Here is a 23,472-nt window from a genome sequence, read left to right on the forward strand (position 1 = left end):
TTTTTACTGCATAAGAGCCAAATGAGGTATCCAGAAATCCAGAACCCATTTTCGCCTTCCAGGCTTTCCCTAAACTCCGATCGTGACAAGGCACTTCTCACTAAGACCCATAGTTGCAGTTTTTTACAGTTCCAGACAGGTCACTAACAGGGTTACAGCAAGCTACAGCTGGAGATCCACTGTAAAAGTGAGAGATCTCCAGGCCCCACCTGGAGCCTGGCAACCCTAGGGGATATTGATAGCTGGGGACAGAGATTGATTCTATTCTGCATTCCAGAATTGGGGGTGGGGGCCAGATCTGGTTTTGCTTCCCCCCCCCCCTCCCAACTCACTTGAATGCAAAAGCAAGACTCTCTCATTTCCCAGCTTGCAAGCTTGCATCAAACTGGGTTTGCAAGCAACTTACTTTTCAAATCACAACCCACGCACAAAAGTGTAATCCTCTCATCCATTCTTGCTGTCAGCTACGATTCCCTGCTCCTTTCCATACTGCTGCTAATTTTCCGGAGCTCGTTTGCCCTGACCTGGAAAGTCCAGACTAGCTAGGGTTGCCAAGTCCAATTCAAGAAATATCTGGGGACTTTGGGGGTGGAGCCAGGAGACATTGGGGGTGGAGCCAAGAACAAGATTGTGACAAGCAAAGGGAGTTCTGACCAAAGGGAGTTCTGACCATCACAATGAAAGGGACCACAAACCTTTTAAATGCCTTCCCTCCATTGGAAATAATGAAGGATAGCGACACCTTCTTCTGGGGCTCATAGAATTGGATCTCCTGGTCCAATCTTTTTGAAACTTGGCGGGTAATTTGTGGAGAGGCACTGGATGCTATGCTGCAAGTTTGGTGCCTCTACCTCACAAAACAGCCTCCCCAGAGCCCCAGATAGCTGCGGATCAATTCTCTATTATACCCCTATGGGGATCTATCTTAATGGGGAATAACGGAGTGCTCAGCAGACATTTCCCTCCCCCACTCCCCACCCCGCTTTCTGATGACCCTGAAGCGGGGAGAGGGCCTCCAAACCAGGGGATCCCCTGCCCCCACCTGGCGATTGGCAACCCTAAGGTTATCTCAGTTTCCTGAGATCTCAGAAGCTAAGCTTAGTCGTTGGATAGGAAACGGCTGAGGAAGTCCGGGGTTGCTACTCAGAGGTGGGAAACCATCTCGGTTTGTCTCTTGCCTTAAAAGAAAAACCATTATAGGGTCACCATAAATGAGCTGTGATTCCATCATCAGGTGAGTTGCCAGGTCTGGGTTGGAAAATACCTGGAGACTTTGAGGGTGGAGCCGGGAGAGGGCGGGGATTGGGGGAGGAGGGGCCCCTCAGCGGGGACCACTGCCATAGAGTTAGGGTTGCCAATCCCCAGGTGGGGGCAGGGGATCCCCTGGTTTGGAGGCCCTCCCCCCGCTTCAGGGTCATCAGAAAGCGGGGGGAGGGGAGGGAAATGTCTGCTGGGAGCTCTGTTATTCCCTGTGGAGATTTATTCCCATAGAAAATCATGGAGAATTGATCTGTGGGTAACTGGGGCTCTGGGGGGGCTGTTTTTTGGGGTAGGGGCACCAAATTTTTCAGTATAGCATCTAGTGCCTCTCCCCAAAATACCCCCCCAAGTTTCAAAAAGACTGAACCAGGGGATCCAATTCTATCAACCCCAAAAGAAGGTGCCCCTATCCTTCATTATTTCCTATGGAAGGAAGGCATTGAAAAGGTGTGCCGTCCCTTTAAATGTGATACAGCTTGCCCAGAGCCCCAGATACCCACGGATCCCCCCCCCTGCCAAAAAAAGGTGCCCCTCTCCGTTATTCCAAATGGGAGGGAAGGCATTTAAAAGGAGTGCGGCCCCTTTCGATGTGATGGCCACAACTCCTTTCGGAGTTCAATTGTGCTCGTCGCATCCTTGCTCCTGGATCCACCCCCAAAGCCTCCAGGCTCCACCCCCAAAGTCCCCAGGTATTTCTTAAATCGGACTTGGCAACCCTGCTCCAGGATGCTGCCGAGTGGGGCTCCCTGTGTTAAGGAGCGGCTGCTCACGTGCCCGTCTCAGAGGAGACGCTGCCCCCATGCTGTGCCCGTCGACTTTTCTCTGACCTCTGCAGCCACCCACAACAGGTGCATTTTTCCAGTTGTCAGACAGAACCAGTTTTTCCTGCACCTGCTGCATGGGGTATTTTAGAATGACACCAGTCTCTGTAAGCAGCCATTTTCTCCAGTGGAGCTTGTGGCGGAACCGGCCCGATTCTGCCTTCAGACCCAGTCCCGTCAGCTCCCTATTGAGTCGCCAACTCCTGGAGGGAGCTATTTCTCCTCCTGCCCCTTGGGCTCGCTGCCACCACCTGCTCAGTCTAGGGGTTCAGATTGAGAGGAACAGGACTCCCAATCCCCCTCTCCAGCTGTGAGGCCAGGCCTCAAGGTCCTCTGCCACCCTGCACTTGGGTTTCACAGAGACCTCAGCACTTCTTTGGGGAACCCCTGGAGGATTGGCACCTTATCCAACTGCATGCCTTCCCCCTTCCCCGGGGCCCCCTTCTTAAAACAGCGTGGTCTAAAGCGGTTTGGGGATCTATGTGGTACAGAGATTGACTGCCAGCATTTAAAACAGAAAAAAAAAATATTTATTTACAAGAGAAAAAGGAAGGGAAAGAAAAACAAATCAAAAACAGTTGCATGTAAGCACAGCACAGCACCCGTACAGCAAACAGCATGACAAACAAAATGTGGTTTTAAACGTGTCCTACTGTCCCTGATCTAAACACGCCCTGCCTTTTTGGATGACTTACTTGGTCTTACTGCCTGGAGGCCTCATTTTCCTGAGCAGGCCTCCCCCACAGGCAGGAGCCCACAGGCAAGCAACCTCTCTTCCAGAGCGCCAGCTGCCAACTGCCTTCTCTTCCTGCCTAACACATGCCACGAACAAAAGAACTTCCTGCCGCTCTAGGAGACTTTCCCCCTAGCGTTGTTGGTTTGGCTCTGGAAGGGAGGGGGGGAGTGAGGGGAAGGCTAGCCCCAAGCCTGCTTAGGAGTTTCATGTTTTCCCTCCCAATGAAGCACCAACATTGACCAAAATGGCGTTTCTCCACAGAGCTGATCTCTGCCAGCTAGAGATCAGTTGTCAAAGCGGGAGATCTCCAGGCTGAAACAGAGATTCCGAATCAGGCCCCCGGAGGGCTCCTATCAGGCCCTTGAGCAACTGGTTCTTGTCTGCGTCCTTCTCCCTCTCTCCTGCTTCCTTCTGCATCACAGCTTGCTTTGCCAGGCTTGCTCAGTCGCACAGAAGCTACAGAGCAAAACCTCCGTTTTCTCCATTGGCTGAGGCTCCTCCTCTTCCCGGTCCCCTGGGGGAGGGAGGGAAAGAGCCAAGAGCTTCCTTGGCCCAGTTCCCTGGATCCCATGGAAGAAATACAAAGAACGCACCTCTAAGACCAACAAGTGCAGCTGTTTTAAGCATGTTTTATTTTACGTTGTTGTTGTTTTTTTAAAATAAAAAATCTTTAGTTGTGTTTTGCGTCCTTTAAAAAGTTTTTATCTCTGCTACCTAATCTTAACTAGGTACCCACATGGCCCAGCCTGACATGACCCAGCCTGGCCCAATACAGTCTCATTTATGTCAGATCCGTCCCTCATAACTAGTGATTTCGACACCCCATTCATTAGACCTTTAATAATAATAATAATAAACTTTTATTTGTATCCCGCCCTCCCCGCCGAAGCAGGCTCAGGGCGGCTAACAAGACATGGTATCCCATGATTTACATAAAACAATTTTAAAATACAGTTGATACATACATTTAAAAACGGTTACATAAAAAGTTAAAACTACAATAAATTAAGGTGCTATGTTCAGTAGAAATGTTTCGATGGCTAGGTATCGTTTTCAGGGCTCCTTATATGCTTGCATAAAGAGGGTGGTTTTGCAAGCCCTGCAGAACTGACTAAAGTCCCGCATTATTGGCATTAATGTAAGAATACAGTATAGTTTAAAACCAACAGTAACACTATAGAATATAATAAAACCTTAAAAACCAGCAAGAGTTAAATGACATAAACTAGCTGTGGGCTATGCATGAGTAAAAGCCTCTCTGATTTGGATCACAATATAACTTTTGGGGTTTTTTGTTTTTTCTTAATAGTTAAGGGTACCTTTAATACTTTTTTTTTTTTAAGAAACACTGGCGGGGGTCAAGTAACGGAGGGAGGGGTGGGGGGAAAGTAAGATATGGGGTAGAAAGATCTTTCTTTTACTTTAAGCTTTTATAAGTTGTAGATATAGTTCTGCTACCATATGTTACTAATAAAATTGTTTATACCTGATTTGGATCACAACCTGTAAAAAGCAAGCAACGTGAGTAGTGACAAAGTTGTGTTTCCCGTGGAGTAAAAAGCGGACCTTGGCACTGTCAGAAAGGCCTTGATGGTCGGAGAGCAGTGCATCTAGGTATCTTGCTCGTGGGCTGCTATAGAAAGAGCAGTCCAGGAGAACATGAGGGACCGTTTCGATGACTCCTTGGCTACAAGGGCACCGTCTAAGATTGTGGGGGATTCTGTGGTATCTTCCGAAAAGGATGGCCGATGGTAATGCATTGACTCTAGCTAGCATGAGTGCTCTTCTTTGGTGAGGATCAGTTAAGAAGTGGAAATAGGGAGCTAGAAGCCCAGGAGTCTGGGATAAACCTGATCAAGGCATTCTGAAGTCCAGGTGCCACCGGGCTTCTTTTTAATTTTGGATACTCTTAAGTGCAAAGGAGTTTCTGCTAAAAAAAAAGGCCCAGGGTACAAGATTTATGAAGCACATACTTCTTCATACTGCGTGTAATTCATTCCTGGAACTTACCGTCACAAAGTGTGAGGCTAATTTACATGGTTTTAAAAATGAATCAAACAGTTTCCCAAAGACTAGGTCTATTGATGGCTGTTAGCCAGGGCTTTTTTTGTAGCAGGAATTCCTTTGCCTATCAGGCCACACACCCCTGATGGAGCCAATCCTCCTGGAGCTTACAGGGCTCTTCTTGCAGGAGCTAATGTAAGCTCCAGGAGGATTGGAGGGGCCTGCTATTAGAAGAAGATATTGGATTTATATCCCCCCCCCTCCACTCCGAAGAGTCTCAGAGCGGCTCACAATCTCCTTTACCTTCTTCCCCCACAACAGACACCCTGTGAGGTAGGGGGGGGGGGGCTAGGAAAGCTCTCTCAGCAGCTGCCTTTTCAAGGACAACCTCTGCCAGAGCTATGGCTGACCCAAGGCCATGCCAGCAGCTGCAAGTGGAGGAGTGGGGAATCAAACCCGGTTCTCCCAGATAAGAGTCCGCACTTTTAACCACTACACCAAACTGGCTCTCCTATTAGCCATTGGTTATCAAATGGGACCTCCTTTTCAGAAGCCCAGTGTTTCAGCTGTTTGAGCTGAAACCTTAGGGTTTTGCCTTCTTTTACTTGCTGTGAGACTTCTAGGGCAGGGGTGTTAAACACACGGCCCGGGAGTTGAATCAGGCCCTCGGAGGACTCCTATCAGGCCCCTGAGCAACGGGCTGTCATCTGCTTCCTTCTCCCTCTCTCTTGCTTCCTTCTGCATAACAGCTTGCTTTGCTAGGCTTCCTCAATTGCACAGGAGCTACAGAGCAAAGCCTCTGTTTTCTCCATTGTCTGAGGCTCCTCCATTGGGGAGGAAGGGGAGGATGCAGAGCTTGCTTTGCCAGGCTCTCTCAATTGCACAGCAGAGCTACTGAGCCAAGCCTCTCTTCCTTCTATTGGCTGAGGCTCCTCCCCCTCCTGGTCCCCTGGGGAAGGAAGGAAAGAGCCAGAGCTTCCTTTGCCCAGTTCCCTGGAATGCACAGGAGAGATACAAAGAAGGCACCTTTAAGACATACGACTGCTAATGTTTTAAGCATGTTTTAAGGTGTTTTTTTAAAAAAATCCTTAATTACATTTATCTGTGTCCTTTATAACTAATCTTAAATAGGTACACACATGGCCTGGCCCGACATGACCTGGCCCAACAAGGTCTCATTTATGTTGGATCTGAGATCCAGCAGGAAGGAAAGGAAAGGTTCCCTGTGCAAGCACCAGTCGTTTCCGACTCTGGGGTGACGTTGCTTTCACAGCATTTTCACGGCAGACTTTTTACGGGGTGGTTTGCCATTGCCTTCCCCAGTCCTCTACACTTCCCCCCCAGCAAGCTGGGTACTCATTTGACCGACCTCGGAAGGATGGAAGGCTGAGTCAACCTGGAGCCGGCTACCTGAACCTAGCTTCCACTGGGATCGAACTCAGGTCGTGAGCAGAGCTTAGGACTGCAGTTCAGACTGCAGTACTGCAGCTTTACCACTGTGCGCCATGGGGCTGTTTACATTGCAAACGTAAAATTTAAATTTATTCAGATCGATCCAGTTCACATTCAGGTTGCAACCAAAAGGCAAGACAGAAGCCTAATGTAAAGAGTAAGGTAAAGTTAGTCCCCCTGTGCAAGCACCAGTCGTTTTCGACTCTGGGGGATCATTGCTTTCACAACGTTTTCACGGCAGACTTTTTACAGGGTGGTTGGCCATGGCCTTCCCCAGTCATCTACGCTTCCCCCCCAGCAAACTGGGTACTCATTTGACCGACCTCGGAAGGATGGAAGGCTGAGTCAACCTGGAGCCAGCTACCTGAAAGCCCAGCTACCGCCGGGAATCGAACTCAGGTCATGAGCAGAGCTTAGGACTGCAGTACTGCAGAGCTCTTCTTAAATGCACTCAAGAGTGGATAAATCAAGAGATATGCAAACACACGGGCGAACAGGGCTGGAGATATGCCCTTGGTTCAGGAAATACTGGCTTTACCTCCTTGCCACCCGTATGTAAAACCACCGGTGATCCCAACTGCAACGGAACAGTGACTTACCCTGTCTTCTTCTGCTCGCAGATCCGGCATTGTGCTGACGCAGAGGCTGATGGCCGTGGTGGCCACAAAGAGGATGGAAAGGCAGGCAAAGACCTTCCCCGGAAGACCCGACTGGGGGTTTTCCACCATATCCCTGAGCTTGCTCATAAACTGTCCGAACCGGGTCTCCTCCTCCAGGTCGCAGGGTGTATCCGTGTCCTGGTGCATCTCTTCCTCCTTGCGCACTTCCGCAAACTCCTCGAGCCTCTGGAAGAGCTTTCGGAAGCAGCAGTTCTCCAAGTTGGACTCCTCGATCCCCCAGTACCTCAGCTCCTCCAGGAAAGACAAGGCACAGGTGTCTCGGAAAAGCATCAGTTTCCCGGCTGCTAAGAAGCTGAGGATCATCCCGAAGGCGCTGGGGTTCCTGTCGAAGAAGAACTCTTGGGTGTCTTCGTCGTAGTCATCGCACAGCTGGGTGATCTCTTCGTAGGTGCTGCAGAACTTGAGTTTGCTCAGCCGGGACGCTGGGAACTCGTCCAGGGTGCTCCAGGGGAGGAGATACTTGAAGCCCCCGACGTTGATCAAGACCTCTTTCTTCGGGTCAACCTTCTCGGCCTGCTCCGGGTGGTAAATCCGGCGGGCCCTTTGGTAATGGACCCCTTTGGCTGGGGGCGCCTCGACCGCCGAGATGGGGAAGAGGTGGCTTAGGGAGCTGCAGGAGTTATAGCTGTAGTCAAAGTCGCTGCCTCCGGAGAGGATCGGCATCGCTGGGGGTGGTCAACGGGGCTCCCGAAGCGGCATCAGAGCAGAGCTAGCTGGGGGAGACGGCAGCGTGGGGAGAGGGCGGGAATGTAAAGAACCGTGAACATGGTTTAATGGCAAACAAAAGCATCCATCATAGGAACACGCGTCGATGTAGCAGTTAAAGCGTTGGTGTCAAGCATGCTATTTCTACGTGCCTAATAGGCAGGCCAGAGATAAAGCAGAGCACCACCTTGGCCTATTCCGTCCCTTACCCCCACCTTTGCAACGAAAGGGTGCATAATAAATTCATCCGGACCCAGGATGTTTAGGCTAACCTTGCAGTAACTGTGTATGCCTCTCCCCCTGATTCACACAGACAGGTCTTATCAGCTCTCAGAGAAAGTGTGAGAAAGGGAGATGTTTTTATTAGCTGACATTCCTTAGCCATAAACGAGATACTAGCTTGTAGTCTTTGAACCCGTGACTCAAATTGCATCTGTATGTTATCCTTTTGAAGTTATCTGTATGCTATCCTTTTGAAGTTTTCCTATAAGTAACTATGCAATGTTGTGTACGTCATTACTTCCAAGGATTCTGTCCTTGACCAAGCTATGGAGTTTTACAATAAAGCAACTTTTGATTAAAAGAACAAAAGCTTGATTATTGAGAAATATCAGTGCTTGACAGTTGGACTCGGAGCTGGGAGACCCAGATTCGAATCCCTCCCTGCTCTGCCCTGGAAGCTGGTGTAGCGAAGCAATAGGATCTTAGTGCACAGCTGTGTAAATAAAAAAAAATCATGAAGAGACACCATAAAGTTTAAACAACCAGACAGTGTAATGTTGAGTTCAGTGGTGTTCTGACCAAGCTTGCACATAGAACTTCAGATAAACAAGAGCATGTAGCAAAAAGACATTTACAGAAGACAGTTCAAAAACAGTCTTTCCAATCACAAAGGAGTAACAATATCCCAGTATTTAGTTCATAGAACTAAAGGAAGCCTTTCCAAAGACGTCTGTTCTAGATATCAAGACGTTTCATCTGTCTTTCTTCAGTTTGGAGGCTTATTTATCACTGGAACCCAGTCTTTACAATACATTCATAGAAGACCAACAAGGTTCAGAACATGTCAGTTAGATTGTAAAGATTGGGTTCCAGTGATAAATAAGCCTCCAAACCGAAGAAAGACAGATGAAACGTCTTGATAACTAGAACAGACGTCTTTGGAAGCGCTTCCTTTAGTTCTGTGAACTAAATACTGGAATATTGCTACTCCTTTGGGAATATTGTTACTTCAATCCTTTGGAATTGGAAAGAAGAAGAAGAAGAAGAAGAAGAAGAAGAAGAAGAAGAAGAAGAAGAAGAAGAAGAAGAAGAAGAAGAAGAAGAAGAAGAAGAAGAAGAAGAAGAAGAAGAAGAAGAAGAAGAAGAAGAAGAATTGCAGATTTATACCCCTGTTTTTGAACTGTCTTCTGTGAATGTCTTTTTGCTACATGCTCTTGTTTATTTGAAGTTCTAGGTGCAAGCTTGATCAGAACACCACTGACCTCTGCATTACACTGGTTGTTTACAATTATGCTATCTCTTAGCGGTTTTTTATTTACACTGCCCTGGAAGCTGGCTGGGTGAGGTTGGGCCAGTTTTGAAGTCTCAGGCCAGTCAACCTTGCAGGGTTGTTGTGATGATAAAATGGAGGTGAGGGGGGATGCTGTTAGCTGTTTTGGACCCCCACTAGGGAGAAAGTCAGGATGCAAACAGAGGAAACAAATAAATAAACCTGAAGCTTCCTTATCCTGAATCAGACCATCAGTCCATCAGTTCAGGGGTGGCCAAACTTGGTTAACGTAAGAGCCAGATAGAATAAACATCAGATGTTTAAGAGCTGCAAGACATGAGCGTCAGATGTTTGAGGGAAGGGAGGGAGGGAAGAAAGAAGGGAAGGAGGGAGGAAGGAAGGAAAGAAGGGAGGGAGGGAGAAAGGAAGGAAGGAAGGAAGGAAGGAAGGAAGGAAGGAAGGAAGGAAGGAAGGAAGGAAGGAAGGAAGGAAGGGAGGGAGGGAGGGAGGGAGGAAGGAAAGAAGGGAAGGAGGGAGGGAGGAAAAAAGGAGGGAGGAAGGAAGGAAAGAAAGAAGGAAGAAAAAAGGGAGGAAGGGAGGAAGATAGGGAGGGAGGAGGGAGGGAGAAATGGAGGGAACATGACTTTAAATACATTCTCCAAGCCATCAGCTGGCTTGGCTTGGAGAAGTGATTTAAAGAGAGCACTGCCTTCTCCAAGCTTGCCGACAGAGTGGTGGGGGCTTTGAGAGCCACATAATTTGTATGAAAGGGCCACATGTGGCCCCTGAGCCACAGTTTGGCCACCCCTTGATTAGTTCTTCTCAGACTAGCAGCAGCTCTCCAGGGTCTCGGGCGGAGGTCTTTCCCATCCACTCCTGCCTAGGAATGCTGAGGGTTGAAGCTGGGACCTTCTGCACATCGAGAAGATGCTCTGCCACTGAGCCACAACCCCTCCTAATGCATATGAAGCTACCTTACACTGAACCAGGCCCTGGGTCCATCAAAGTCAGTATTGTCTACTCAGACTCACAGCAGCTCTCCAAGGTCTCAGGCAGAGGTCATGTCATTTACTGCCGGCTCCTTTCAACTCCTTTCAGCCCCATGGCACAGAGTGTTAAAGCTGCAGTACTGCAGTCCTACGCTCTGCTTACGACTTGAGTTCGATCCCCAGTGGAAGCTGGGTTTTCAGGTAGCTGGCTCCAGGTTGACTCAGCCTTCCATCCTTCTGAGGTCAGTAAAATGAGTCCCCAGCTTGCTGGGGGGAAAGTGTAGATGACTGGGGAAGGCAATGGCAAACCACCCCGTAAAAAGTCTGCCATGAAAACGCTGTGAAAGCAACGTCACCCCAGAGTCGGAAACGACTGGTGCTTGCACAAATCCAGTTGGAAAGTGCATTGAAAGTGGATTGAAAGTGCATTATTTAGTGTGTGTGATCAGAGTCTCAGACTGGCAGCTGCTCTCCGGTATCTTGAGCTGAGGTTTTTCAGACCTATTTGCCTGAACCCTTTTTGGTTGGAGATGCTGGGGATTCCTTCCTTCCTTCCTTCCTTCCTTCCTTCCTTCCTTCCTTCCTTCCTTCCTTCCTTCCTTCCTTCCTTCCTTCCTGGAGGGAAAGCATAGAGAACTGGGGAAGGCAATGGCAAACCACCCCGTAAAAAGTCTGCCGTGAAAACGTTGTGAAAGCAACGTCACCCCAGAGTCGGAAACGACTGGTGCTTGCACAAGGGGACTACCTTGACCTTTTTATGAGTCGAGTGACACTTTTCTGACTGACCAAGTTTAATTCTGTGCGTAAGTTTTCCTGGGTATAATAAGCTTCTTCAAATATATATACAAAAGCTTCTACCCGGAATAAAACTTTGCGGGTCTTAAAGGTGCCGCTGGACTCAAACTTTGTTCTGTTGCTTCAGATTGTGGGGGGCCAAACTGCATCTCAGGTGCCACACGTGGCTCTTGCACACATCTGGTGCGGCTCTTGAAGCCTCCACCATTCCATCGGCCAGCTTGGAGAAGGCATTCCTCTCTTCTTCAAGTCAAGCCAGCCAGCAGCTTGCAGAATGCATTTAAAGTTAAATTTGCTTTCCACCACCTTTCTTGAGGGGAGGGACGGTGATTCAGTGGTAGAGCACCTGCTTGGTAAGCAGAAGGTCCCAGGTTCAATCCCCGGCATCTCCAAAAAAGGGTCCAGGCAAATAGGTGTGAAAAACCTCAGCTTGAGACCCTGGAAAGCCGCTGCCAGTCTGAGTAGACAATACTGACTTTGATGGACCCAGGGTCTGATTCAGTATAAGGCAGCTTCATATGTTCACCTCTCCCACCCTCCTTCCTCACACCATCTATTTTCCTTCCTTCCTGCCTTCCTATATAAACATATGAAGCTACCTAATACTAAATCAGACCCTCGGTTCATCAAAGTCAGTACTGTCTACTCAGGTTGCAGTCACACCCACTAAATAATGCTCTTTCAATCCACTTTCAATGCGCTTTCTAACTGGATTTTACTGTGTGAACTGGCAAAATCCAGTTGGAAAGTGCATTGAAAGTGGATTGAAAGGGCATTCTTTAGTTTGTGTGATCAGAGTCTCAGACTGGAAGCTGCTCTCCAGTTTTTCAGACCTATTTGCCTGAACCCTTTTTGGTTGGAGATGCTGGGGATTCCTTCCTTCCTTCCTTCCTTCCTTCCTTCCTTCCTTCCTTCCTTCCTTCCTTCCTTCCTTCCTTCCTTCCTTCCTTCCTTCCTTCCTTCCTTCCTTCCTTCCTTCCATCTTATGACTCTCAAACATCTGATGTTCATGTCTTTCGGCTCTCAAACATCTGATGTTCATTCTATGTGACTCTTACACTAAGCAAGTTTGGCCACCCACCTGAATCTACCTTTTGCTATCTTACCCAGAAGTATACTGCCACTGAACATGGAGACTCCATTTGATTGGTCCCCGTCGCTAGCTCTAGCCCCTGCAAATTTGCCTAATTTCTTTTTTTTTTTTGAAGTCATCACAGGCTAGAGGCTGTCACTGCATTCTGCAGTAGCTAATTCCATAAATCAACGGTGTTATAGAGGACAGACTTTCTTTTGCCCATCCTGACACTGCCACAAATCAACTTCATGGGGTGAGATGTGAAAGGCGGGTTCCTGAGAGTCTCTTTGGGATTAATTAGAGCTTTCATGGTTTTGCCTCTCTTGTGGGAACAGCCTAGAGCCCTTCCTCAGACAAATGTCATACATTTGCTGGGTTTTATTAGAATTAATTCGCATTTTTCTCCTCTTCAAATATTATTTTTAATTACTGGGGGGGGGGAGTAAACAGCAACACAGTTTCCAAATGAGGGATCACAAGAAGTCTCGAAATACTATTATCTGCACTATTAGCTGACCCATTTCATAGCTTTTTGTCCACAGGTAAGATAGCAGTTAAGAATAAGAAGAACCCAAAGTTCCAAATTTTCGAACCTCCTTGAATATCAAGAACGGCAATGAAGAGCAAGGTGGTTAAAGCTCCCACGCCATCTCCAAACACTGTAACGGGCTGCTTTCTAACGATAATAAATTATTATTCATTAATATTAATAATTAAACCCATCAAAATATTAATTGAAATGGGTGCATCAGTATAAATAATGAGAATAGCAGAATATTTCTCCCCCATTTTTGGTTCTCAGGAACCTCAAAGTAACCCACTGGAACAGAAATCAATTGAAAGGCCATCTAATAATAATAATAATAATAATAATAATAATAATAATAATAATATCATAGAGTTGCAAGGGACCACCAGGGTCATCTAGTCCAACTCCCTGCACAATGCAGGAATCTCACAAATAAAGGTAAAGGTAGTCCCCTGTGCAAGCACCAGTCATTTCCGACTCTGGGGTGACGTTGCTTTCACAACGTTTTCACAGCAGACTTTTTACGGGGTGCTTTGCCTTTGCCTTCCCCAGTCCTCTACACTTTCCCCCAGCAAGCTGGGGACTCCTTTGACCGACCTCGGAAGGATGGACGGCTGAATCAACCTGGAGCCAGCCACCTGAACCAGCTTCCGCTGGGATCGGACTCAGGTCCTGAGCAGAGGGCTCCGACTGCAGTACTGCAGCTTTACCTCCCCCTTAAATTCACAGGATTTTCATGGCTCTCAGCTGGCATTCTTAATGCTGTCAAATGGCATTCATAATAATGATAATGATAATAACAACAACAACATTGAAACGCCCCCCTCAACACCCTTCCCATCGACGGAAATAGGCTTCATCTCTGTAACCCTTGACCACAGCCCTGCAAGGTAGGTCCGTCTACTTAAAGCCTTGCGGTAGAGGGAAATATCTGTTGCATTATAGGCATGCTGCCCGTACATTATTCCAGGTAATCCGGAGAGATGCCATCTCATTGCTATTTAGCGCGGGATGGGGGGGCGGGAATGCGGACATCTTTGCTCCCTGGAGGGTCACCGAATTTGGGGAGGCGGGGGTGGGGACGCCCTTCCCCAGAGACCCCCCTCCTTCCGTGCCCCCTTTCTGCCCAGCCAGCGCCTCTGCAAGCAGCCAGGACAAACTTCCCCCCCCCCCCCCAAAAAAAGTTCCTTACCGCGCTAAACGCCGGCTGCGTCCCCCCCCGCTCCGTCCCCAGCCCGGCGGCCGATGCGCAAAGTCCGAAGGAGCCGCAGTCCCGGCGAACGGAGAAGCATCGCGGAGCATTGGGAAGAGAGAGGCGAGCGCTCCCTTGCGCGCGGAACTGCGCCCGGGGCGCGGGGAAACCGGTCCGCCTCTGCGCCTCTTGGCTAGATCTCTCTTTCCGCAGCCCGGGAGAGGAGCTTTTGGGTGGACTGGGTCGGCTCCCGCCCTCCCCTAGACCCTCACAAGCTCTCCCCCTCCAAAAAATAAACTTGCGAGGGTTTCCAATGGCTCCCTTGGGATTCGCACTGAAGGGCACGCAGTCCCTGCTTCTGTCCCTGGCTCGCCTGTGGGGTCCCAGCGACAGCGGAGGAAGGGAAGGGTTTAGGTATAATCTCTCCCTCCCTTTGCCTCTCTCTCTCTCTCTCCCTCCGCAGCACCCTCCCCCCTTTCTGACTGTAGCAGTCGCTCAGGAGCAGCCAGTGATGAAAAGAGAGACCCCCCCCTTCTCTCCCCCCCCCCCAGCCTTTCAGAGGTTCAATAAGAAATTGATGCCAGTTCAGCTACGGCTCCCGTTCGCCCCCTTAACATTTGCTGGCGCTATTAATTGGGCCTCGCAGGGGCTGGCTTTTTGGAAGGGCCCTCGGGGGGAGTTTCCAGACAATGTGCCGGAAGAGATTGAGGGTCCAGACCAGGGGTCCCCAACCCCGGAGCCTTGGACTGGTGCCAGTCCGTGGCCTGTTAGCAACCGGGCCGCGAGTTGTATCATTATTTCATTATATATTACAATGTAGTAATAAGAATAAGATGACGACGCTGGATTTATTTGCTGCCCTCCACTCCGAATTGCAGAGTGGCTCCCAATTCCCTTTATCTTCTCCCCCCCACAACAGACACCCTGGGAGGTGGGTGGGGCTGAGAGAGCTCTCCCAGAAGCTGCCCTTTCAAGGACAGCTCTGCGAGAGCTATGGCTGGCCCAAGGCTATTCCAGCAGCTGCAAGTGGAGAAGTGGGGAATCAAACCCAGTTCTCTCGGGTAAGAGTCCGCGCACTTAACCACCACACCAAAATAAAGTGCACGCCAGGCCTCAGTTTCAGTGGGTGCTCACAGGAGCACAGCTCCTGAACCTTTCTGAGAGTTCTACCTCCTCCTCCTGAGAGTTCCACCTCCTTGTCCATTGAATAGTAGGTGCAGCTGCACAACAATCCCTGGATGAGCTCCACCACCTGTTTTTCTACAAAACGACTCCTGTGCACAATTGTATCATCCCAAAACCATCATGCGCGCACACACAAACACACCCAGTCCGTGGAAAAATTGTCTTTCACAAAACCAATCCCTGGTACCAAAAGGTTGGGGACCTCTGGTCTAGACCACAGGTGACCACACCGAATAAAAGTCAGAAGTTTGAGAGCTGCAAGACAGGAAGAAAGGGGAAATGGGAAGACAGGGAAAATGGGAAGACAGGTGGAAAGGAAGCAAATGAAGGAGGGGAGGGAGAGGTGGAAAGAAAGCAACTTTAAATGCATTCTCCAACCTGCCAGCTGGCTTGGCTTGGAGAAGGGATTTAAAGTGATAAAGAGTGAAGGACTGGCCTGCTCCCAGTACCCTGAATTGTGCAAGAGACTGATAACTTTGAAACACACCTGGGGGCTGGCAGCCCCCGCCCCCTCCCCCAGTCCTGAACTATTAAATGCCCACATGGTCCTAATGAACATCCAGTATCCAGTGTCACGTTCGCATTTGTGTGTCTGATTGCATTTTGCAGTTACAACAATTCTTCCTGATGGGATCTCCTTGCACAGGCCGCATTCCAAACACCGAACGTTCTTCAAGGACCTCAATCCATTCGGCACGAACAGCCCACCATCATTTCATTTCTTTTTTTTTTTTTAAAAAGCCTTTCTTGTCAAACTCCACCATTACCCACCGCAACGTTTGCAAATGCTTTAAATATAACGCAAACATCATTGCTTTCCCCGGTATCCGTTACAAGCAGGGGCGCTTGCAGCGTGTTTTGTCAGGGAGAAAAGAAAGCATGAATGGGATTAATTTTGGAAGGTGGTGGGAGGAGGCCAATAGGGAGTCTGGGGAGACGGAAAACAAGGCTTGGGTTTTTTTTTTTTTAAATAAAACAAAAAACAAACTTCATCTCCAATCTTCATATCCAGGCATATCTGCCCTGTTCCAGCCTCCTGACCTTCAGGTTGCATTCAGGAGAGCCAGTTTGGTGTAGTGGTTAAGTGTGCGGATTTTTCTCTGGTAGAACCGGGTTTGATTCCCCACTCTTCCACTTTCAGCTGCTGGAATAGCCTTGGGTCAGCCATAGCTCTTACAGAGGTTGTCCTTGAAAGGGTGGTTGAAAGAGCCAGTTTGGTGTTGTGGTTAAGTGTGTGGACTCTTATCTGGGAGAACCGGATTTGATTCCCCACTTCCTCCACTTGCAGCTGCTGGCATGCCTTGGGTCAGCCATAACTCTGGCAGAGGTTGTCCTTGAAAGGGCAGCTGCTGTGAGAGCCCTCTCAACCCCACCCACCTCACAGGGTGTCTGTTGTGGGGGAGGAAGATAAAGGAGATTGTGAGCCACTCTGAGACTCTGTCCTTGAAAGGGCAGCTGCTGTGAGAGTCCTCTCAGCCCCACCCACCTCACAGGGTGTCTGTTGTGGGGGAGGAAGGTAAAGGAGATTGTGAGCCGCTCTGAGACTCTGTCCTTGAAAGGGCAAGCTGCTGTGAGAGTCCTCTCAGCCCCACCCACCTCACAGGGTGTCTGTTGTGGGGGAGGAAGATAAAGGAGATTGTGAGCCACTCTGAGACTCTGTCCTTGAAAGGGCAGCTGCTGTGAGAGTCCTCTCAGCCCCACCCACCTCACAGGGTGTCTGTTGTGGGGGAGGAAGGTAAAGGAGATTGTGAGCCACTCTGAGACTCTGTCCTTGAAAGGGCAGCTGCTGTGAGAGTCCTCTCAGCCCCACCCACCTCACAGGGTGTCTGTTGTGGAGGAGGAAGATAAAGGAGATTGTGAGCCACTCTGAGACTCTGTCCTTGAAAGGGCAGCTGCTGTGAGAGTCCTCTCAGCCCCACCCACCTCACAGGGTGTCTGTTGTGGGGGAGGAAGGTAAAGGAGATTGTGAGCCTCTCTGAGACTCTGTCCTTGAAAGGCAGCTGCTGTGAGAGCCCTCTCAACCCCACCCACCTCACAGGGTGCCTGTTGTGGGGGAGGAAGGTAAAGAAGATTGTGAGCCGCTCTGAGACTCTTCGGAGTGGAGGGCGGGATATAAATCCAATATCATCTTCTTCTTCATTCCTGGCTCAAGGGGAAAAAAAATACTCTCAGCGGAACAGATGGCACGTCCACACTGCAAAGCAAAACCGGTTTGAAACCGAAGGAATGGCTTCCGCTTCTTCTAAGAGCTCTGCAAAGTAGCAGTGATATAAGAACTCTACAAGAAATATATCCTGTAAAGGGGTGTCAAACTCATGAGGTCCAGATGTGACATAAATGATGATGATGATATTGGATTTATATCCCGCCCTCCACTCCGAATTTCAGAGCCTCAGAATGGCTCACAATCTCCTTTGCCTTCCTCCCCCACAACAGACGCCCTGTGAGGTGGGTGGGACTGAGAGGGCTCTCACAGCAGCTGCCCTTTCAAGGTCAACCTCTGCCAGAGCTATGGCTGACCCAAGGCCATTCCAGCAGCTGCAAGTGGAGGAGTGGGGAATCAAACCCGGTTCTCCCAGATAAGAGTCCACTCACTTAACCACTACACCAAACTGGCTCTTTCAACCACCCTTTCAGGGACAACCTCTGCCAGAGCTATGGCTGACCCAAGGCCATTCCAGCAGGTGCAAGCGGAGGAGTGGGGAATCAAACCCGGTTCTCCCAGATAAGAGTCTGCACACTTCACCACTACGCTGAACTGGCACTACACCAAAATGAGACTTTGTCGAGCCAGACCACGTGTGTCATAAAATGGAATGTCAGGTAGCAAAGATAAAGGACACAGACAAACACAAATATGTTTTTAAAGCATAAAATAAAACATGCTTAAAACATTAGCAGTCCTTGGTCTTACAGGTGCTTTCTTTGTATCTCTCCCACACAATCCAGGGAACTGAGCAAAGGAAGCTCGGGCTCTTTCCTTCCTTCCCCAGGGGACCAGGAGGGGGAGGAACCTCAGTCAACAGAAGGAAGAGAGGCTTGGCTCAGTAGCTCTGCTGTGCGATTGAGAGAACCTGGCAAAGCAAGCTCTCCCTCCCCCACTTTGCTTCCCAAGGAAGGAGCCTCAGCCAATGGAAAAAAATAGAGGCTTTGCTCTGTAGCTCCTGTGCAATTGAGGAAGCCTGGCAAAGCAAGCTGTGATGCAGAGGGAAGCAAGAGAGAGGGAGAAGGAAGCCGATGACTGCCAGTTGCTCAGGAGCCAGATAGGAACCCTTCAGGGGCCTGATTAGGCCCCCGTGCCGCATGTTTGACACCCCTGTGTTATAAGTTCCAAGATTCTTAATGGGGAGGGGGGAGCCATGACACTAAATGCAGAATAGGTTGAAGTTTGAGTCCAGTAGTAGCACTTTTAAGACCAACAAGGTTTAGTTCTGGGTAGAAGCTTTTGTGTGCATGCCCATTTCGAAGTGGGTTCTAGATCAAATGAAGCCTGACCTCTCCCTAGAAACTAGAATGGCTAAAACTGAGAGCCAGTTTGGTGTAGTGGTTAAGTGTGTGGACTCTTATCTGGGAGAACCGGGTTTGATTCCCCACTCCTCCACCTGCAGCTGCTGGAATGGCCTTGGGTCAACCATAGCTATCACAGGAGTTGTCCTTGAAAGGGCAGCTGCTGGGAGAGCCCACTCAGCCCCACCCACCTCACAGGATGTCTGTTGCAGGGGGGGAAGATACAGGAGATTGTGAGCCACTTTGAGACTCTGAGATTCAGAGTGGAGGGCGGAATATAAATCCAATGTCTTCTTCTTCTTCCTCATTTTCGTCCTCCCCCTCCTCTTCTTCTCAAACATGTGACATTCGTGTCTCGTGACTCTCAGACATCTGGCATTTATTCTGTGTGGTTCTCAGACATCTGGCATTTATTCTGTGTGGTTCTTACATTTAAAAAAAAGCCCCATGGCGCAGAGTGTTAAAGCTGCAGTACTGCAGTCGGAGCCCTCTGCTCACGACCTGAGTTCGATCCCTGGCGGAAGCTGGGTTTTCAGGTTGCCGGCACGAGGTTGACTCAGCCTTCCATCCTTCTGAGGTCTGTAAAATGAGTACCCAGCTTGCTGAGGGGGGAAGCATAGATGACTGGGGAAAGCAATGGTAAACCATTCTGTAAAAAGTCTGCCGTGAAAACGTGATGCGACATCACCCCAGAGTCAGAAACGACTGGTGCTTGCACAGGGGACCTTTCCTTTCCTCTTACTGGTGGAGAGCCAGTTTGGTGTAGTGGTTAAGTGTGCGGACTCTTATCTGGGAGAACCGGGTTTGATTCCCCACTCCTTCACTTGCACCTGCTGAGATGGCCTTGGGTCAGCCATAGCTCTGGCAGAGGTTGTCCTTGAAAGGGCAGCTTCTGTGGTAGCCCTCTCCAGCCCCACCCACCTCACAGGGTGTGTGTTGTGGGGGAGGAAGGCAAAGGAGATTGTGAGCCGCTCTGAGACTCTTCGGAGTGGAGGGCGGGATATAAATCCAGTATCTTCATCTACCTCACAGGGTGTCTGTTGTGGGGGGAGGAAGGGAAAGGAGATTGTGAGCCGCTCTGAGACTCTTTGGAGTGGAGGGTGGGATATAAATCCAGTATCTTCATCTACCTCACAGGGTGTCTGTTGTGGGGGAGGAAGGTAAAGGAGATTGTGAGCTGCTCTGAGACTCTTCGGAGTGGGGGGCGGGATATAAATCCAACATCTTCATCTACCTCACAGGATGTCTGTTGTGGGGGAGGAAGGTAAAGGAGATTGTGAGCTGCTCTGAGACTCTTCGGAGTGGAGGGTGGGATATAAATCCAACATCTTCATCTACCTCACAGGATGTCTGTTGTGGGGGAGGAAGGGAAAGGAGATTGTGAGCCGCTCTGAGACTCTTCGGAGTGGAGGGTGGGATATAAATCCAACATCTTCATCTACCTCACAGGGTGTCTGTTGTGGGGGAGGAAGGGAAAGGAGATTGTGAGCCACTCTGAGACTCTTCGGAGTGGAGGGTGGGATATAAATCCAACATCTTCATCTACCTCACAGGGTGTCTGTTGTGGGGGAGGAAGGGAAAGGAGATTGTGAGCCACTCTGAGACTCTTCGGAGAGGAGGGCGGGATATAAATCCTATATCTTCATCTACCTCACAGGGTGTCTGTTGTGGGGGAGGAAGATAAAGGAGATTATGAGCCGCTCTGAGACTCTTCGGAGTGGAGGGCGGGATATAAATCCAATATCTTCATCTACCTCACAGGGTGTCTGTTGTGGGGGAGGAAGGGAAAGGAGATTGTGAGCCACTCTGAGACTCTTCGGAGTGGAGGGCGGGATACAAATCCAATATCTTCATCCACCTCACAGGGTGTCTGTTGTGGGGGAGGAAGGGAAAGGAGATTGTGAGCCGCTCTGAGACTCTTCAGAGTGGAGGGCGGGATATAAATCCAATATCTTCTTCTTCTTCTTCTTACATTAAGCAACTTTGGCCGCCCCTACTCTATCATGTCTCCCCTTCGTTGTCACTTTTCTCAACGGAAAAGTTCCAGACCCTTCAACCTTTCCTCTTAGGGAAGATGCTCCAACCCTCTCATCGCCTTGGTTGCCTTCCTCTCTGCTGTTTCCAGCTCCGCTGCCAATAGGAAAATCATTAGGATAACTGACAGAAAATGGTTAGAGTTTTATTTACTGGGCCTCCGAGTGCATGTTTCCATTCTGGCTCTACGGCATTAATATAGATTTGGTAGCCTGCGCCATTGATATCCCAGTTAATGCAGAAGATGTTTCTGAATTATAAAACCTTCAGCGTCAAAGGGGGAAAAAAATGGAGATTTCATAAACCATGTGTTTCGGAGTGTTTTATCCCTTCGTCCCAAACTGGGCATAAAGCCCACCACGGATTGTAGGAGATAATAAATGAACATGGTCTCGCTTCTGTCTCTGAGACACTCCTGCACCGAGTGGGCATAAAAACACCTCTTCCCTTCAAGCAGGGAAGATGAAAAGTCATCTTTGGTTCAGATGAAGGATGTTGCGATGGTTCTTGGCTTTAAAGGGCTTTTTTTGAAAGGATCAGACACTTTTTATGGAGCTAATAAACCTAGATAAAAGCTGTCATTACGAAAGAACACAAACGTACAAAAGCTGTACTCTTTGTGATATGTGTGGAACGATCAGCCGAGGTGGGTTGCTTCGATCGTGCCTCCGAGGACTTAACAAAGATCTAGGTTTCCTTACCCACTGCAGTTATCGCGGGCGTTAAAGTCTGCCGTGAAAATGCTGTGAAAGCAACATCACCCCAGAGTCGAAAACGACTGGTGCTTGCACAGGGGACGACCTTGACCTTTATAGCACCATCAAATTGCAGCCAACCTATGGTGACCCTATATGGTTTTCACGGCAAGTGATTAAGCAGAGGTGGCTGGCTATTGCCTTCCTGCGTGCACGTCTTCCAAGGAATGGTGGTCTCCCATCCAAGTAGCTTCCGAGCTCTGATGAGATAGGGCTTCCATGTCATTCCATTGCTAGGTATTGGTTAGTGAAATTGCTTAGTGAAATAACTCTCTCTCTCTCGGCTTGACTTCGCAAACGAAGATTTAAGAAGGGTGCAATAGTCCACGTCTGCTGCAGGCTCGCTGGTGGCTGACAAGACCAATGCGGGACAGGCAGATCGGCCACAGTGGCTGCAGGGAAAAGTCTGATTTGGGGTTGGTGCTGTAGCAGTGCGATTCTTCCTCAATCTCCTTTTGTCCTCAAGACCAGCTATGCGTGCATTCTCAAAGGAAGAGACAGCCTGGTGGATGGTGTGCCTCCATGCTTTGCGATCTGAGGCTAGGTCAGACCACTGGTGATGGTTGAATGCATTTTCACCAATAACTGATATTGTGAATGCGCTCTGTAATTCCCTTTATTACATTAGCGTTGGGTATAATATGCCTCTCTCCCGGTATTCCCACATCCCGGGGCCTTTGGGCCTTGCAGTCTACAAGGACTTCTGCTGGGATAAAAAAAGACTAACAACATGTTAGTCTTTTAAGACGCTCCCAGCTGCCAGTTTATTTCTGCTGAAACAGCTGGAAGACAGTTGCAGAAGCTAAAGGTGATGTTCTGCAGCAGAGGCAGCTGGATTCGAGTTCAGTAGCACCTTTTGTCAGATCTTTGATGCTCAAAATTTTGCACCCCCAAATCTTGTTGGCCCCTAACAGGGCTTATTTTTTTGTAGCAGGAACTCCTTTTCATATTAGGCTGCACCCCCCTGATTAGGGTTGCCAATCCCCAGGTGAGGGCAGGGGATCCCCCGGTTTGGAGGCCCTCCCCCTGCTTCAGGGTCGTCAGAAAGCGGGGGGAAGGGAGGGAAATGTCTGCTAGGAACTCTGTTATTCCCTATGGAGATGTATTCCCATAGAAAATCATGGAGAATTGATTCGTGGGTATCTGGGGCTCTGGGGGCGCTGTTTGTTGAGGTAGAGGCACCAAATTTTCAGTACTGCATCTAGTGCCTCTCCCCAAAATATCACCCAAGTTTCAAAACAATTGGATCAGGGGGTCCAATTCTATGAGCCCCAAAAGATGGTGCCCCTATCCTTCGTTATTTCCTATGGAAGGAAGGCATTGAAAAGGTGTGCGGTCCCTTTAAATGTGATGGCCAGAACTCCCTTTGAGTTCAATTATGCTTGTCACAGCCTTGATCTTGGCTCCACCCCCAAAGTCTCCTGGTTCCACCGCCCAAAGTCTCCTGACTCCAGTCCACCCCCAAAGTCCCCAGATATTTCTTAAATTGGACTTGGCAACCCTACCCCTGATGTCGCCAATCCTCCAAGAGTTTACACTAGGCCCTGTAAGAAGAGCCCTGAAAGCTGTTGGAGGATTGGCTACATGGGGGGGGGGGGTGGTGGTGTGTGCAACCTAATGTGCAAAGGAGTTTGTGCGACAAAAAAGTCCTGGTCTCTAAGGGGCTACTGTACTTTGTTACATCTTGAGATGAGATTCGCTGGAAAAGACAGGCATGCTAAGAAAAGTAGAAGGCAGCGGGAAAAAAAGAAGACCCAACAGGAGATGGATTGGCTCCGGGACTTCTTGTTGTTGTTGTTGTTATTGCAGGAACTCCTTTGCATATTAGGCCACACCCCTCTGATGTAGCCAATCCTCCTGGAGCTTACAGGAGGCCCTGCACTAAGAGCCCTGTAAGGAATTCTAGCAGACCTCCTTTGCATATTAGGCCACACCCCCTGTATGCAGCCAATCCTCCTGGAGCTTCCAGTAGGCCCTGTACGAAGAGCCTGTAAGGAATTTTAGCAAGACCTCCTTTGCCTATTAGGCCCCACCCCCTGATGCAGCCAATCCTCCTGGAGCTTCCAGTAGGCCCTGTACGAAGAGCCCTGTAAGGAATTCTAGCAAGACCTCCTTTGCCTATTAGGCCCCCACCCCCTGATGTAGCCAATCCTCCTGGAGCTTCCAGTAGGCCCTGTACGAAGAGCCCTGTAAGGAATTCTAGCAGGACCTCCTTTGCATATTAGGCCACACACCCCTGATGCAGCCAATCCTCCTGGAGC

General features: G+C 49.3%; 1 protein-coding gene across 1 annotated transcript in view; it reads right to left on the reverse strand.

Annotated features, from left to right (window-relative positions):
• Positions 1–7,665, reverse strand: part of KCNG4 (potassium voltage-gated channel modifier subfamily G member 4) — a 52,452-nt gene extending 44,787 nt beyond the window's left edge. The window contains exon 1 of the mRNA XM_060253997.1: positions 6,873–7,665. Within this exon, the coding sequence (XP_060109980.1) occupies positions 6,873–7,616 (744 nt within the window). The 5' untranslated portion in view covers positions 7,617–7,665. The remainder of the gene's footprint in view (positions 1–6,872) is intronic.
• Between the last annotated feature and the right edge of the window lie 15,807 nt (positions 7,666–23,472).

This window comes from Heteronotia binoei, chromosome 14 (genome assembly GCF_032191835.1).
Source record: "Heteronotia binoei isolate CCM8104 ecotype False Entrance Well chromosome 14, APGP_CSIRO_Hbin_v1, whole genome shotgun sequence".
Classification (NCBI taxonomy): Eukaryota; Metazoa; Chordata; class Lepidosauria; order Squamata; family Gekkonidae; genus Heteronotia; species Heteronotia binoei.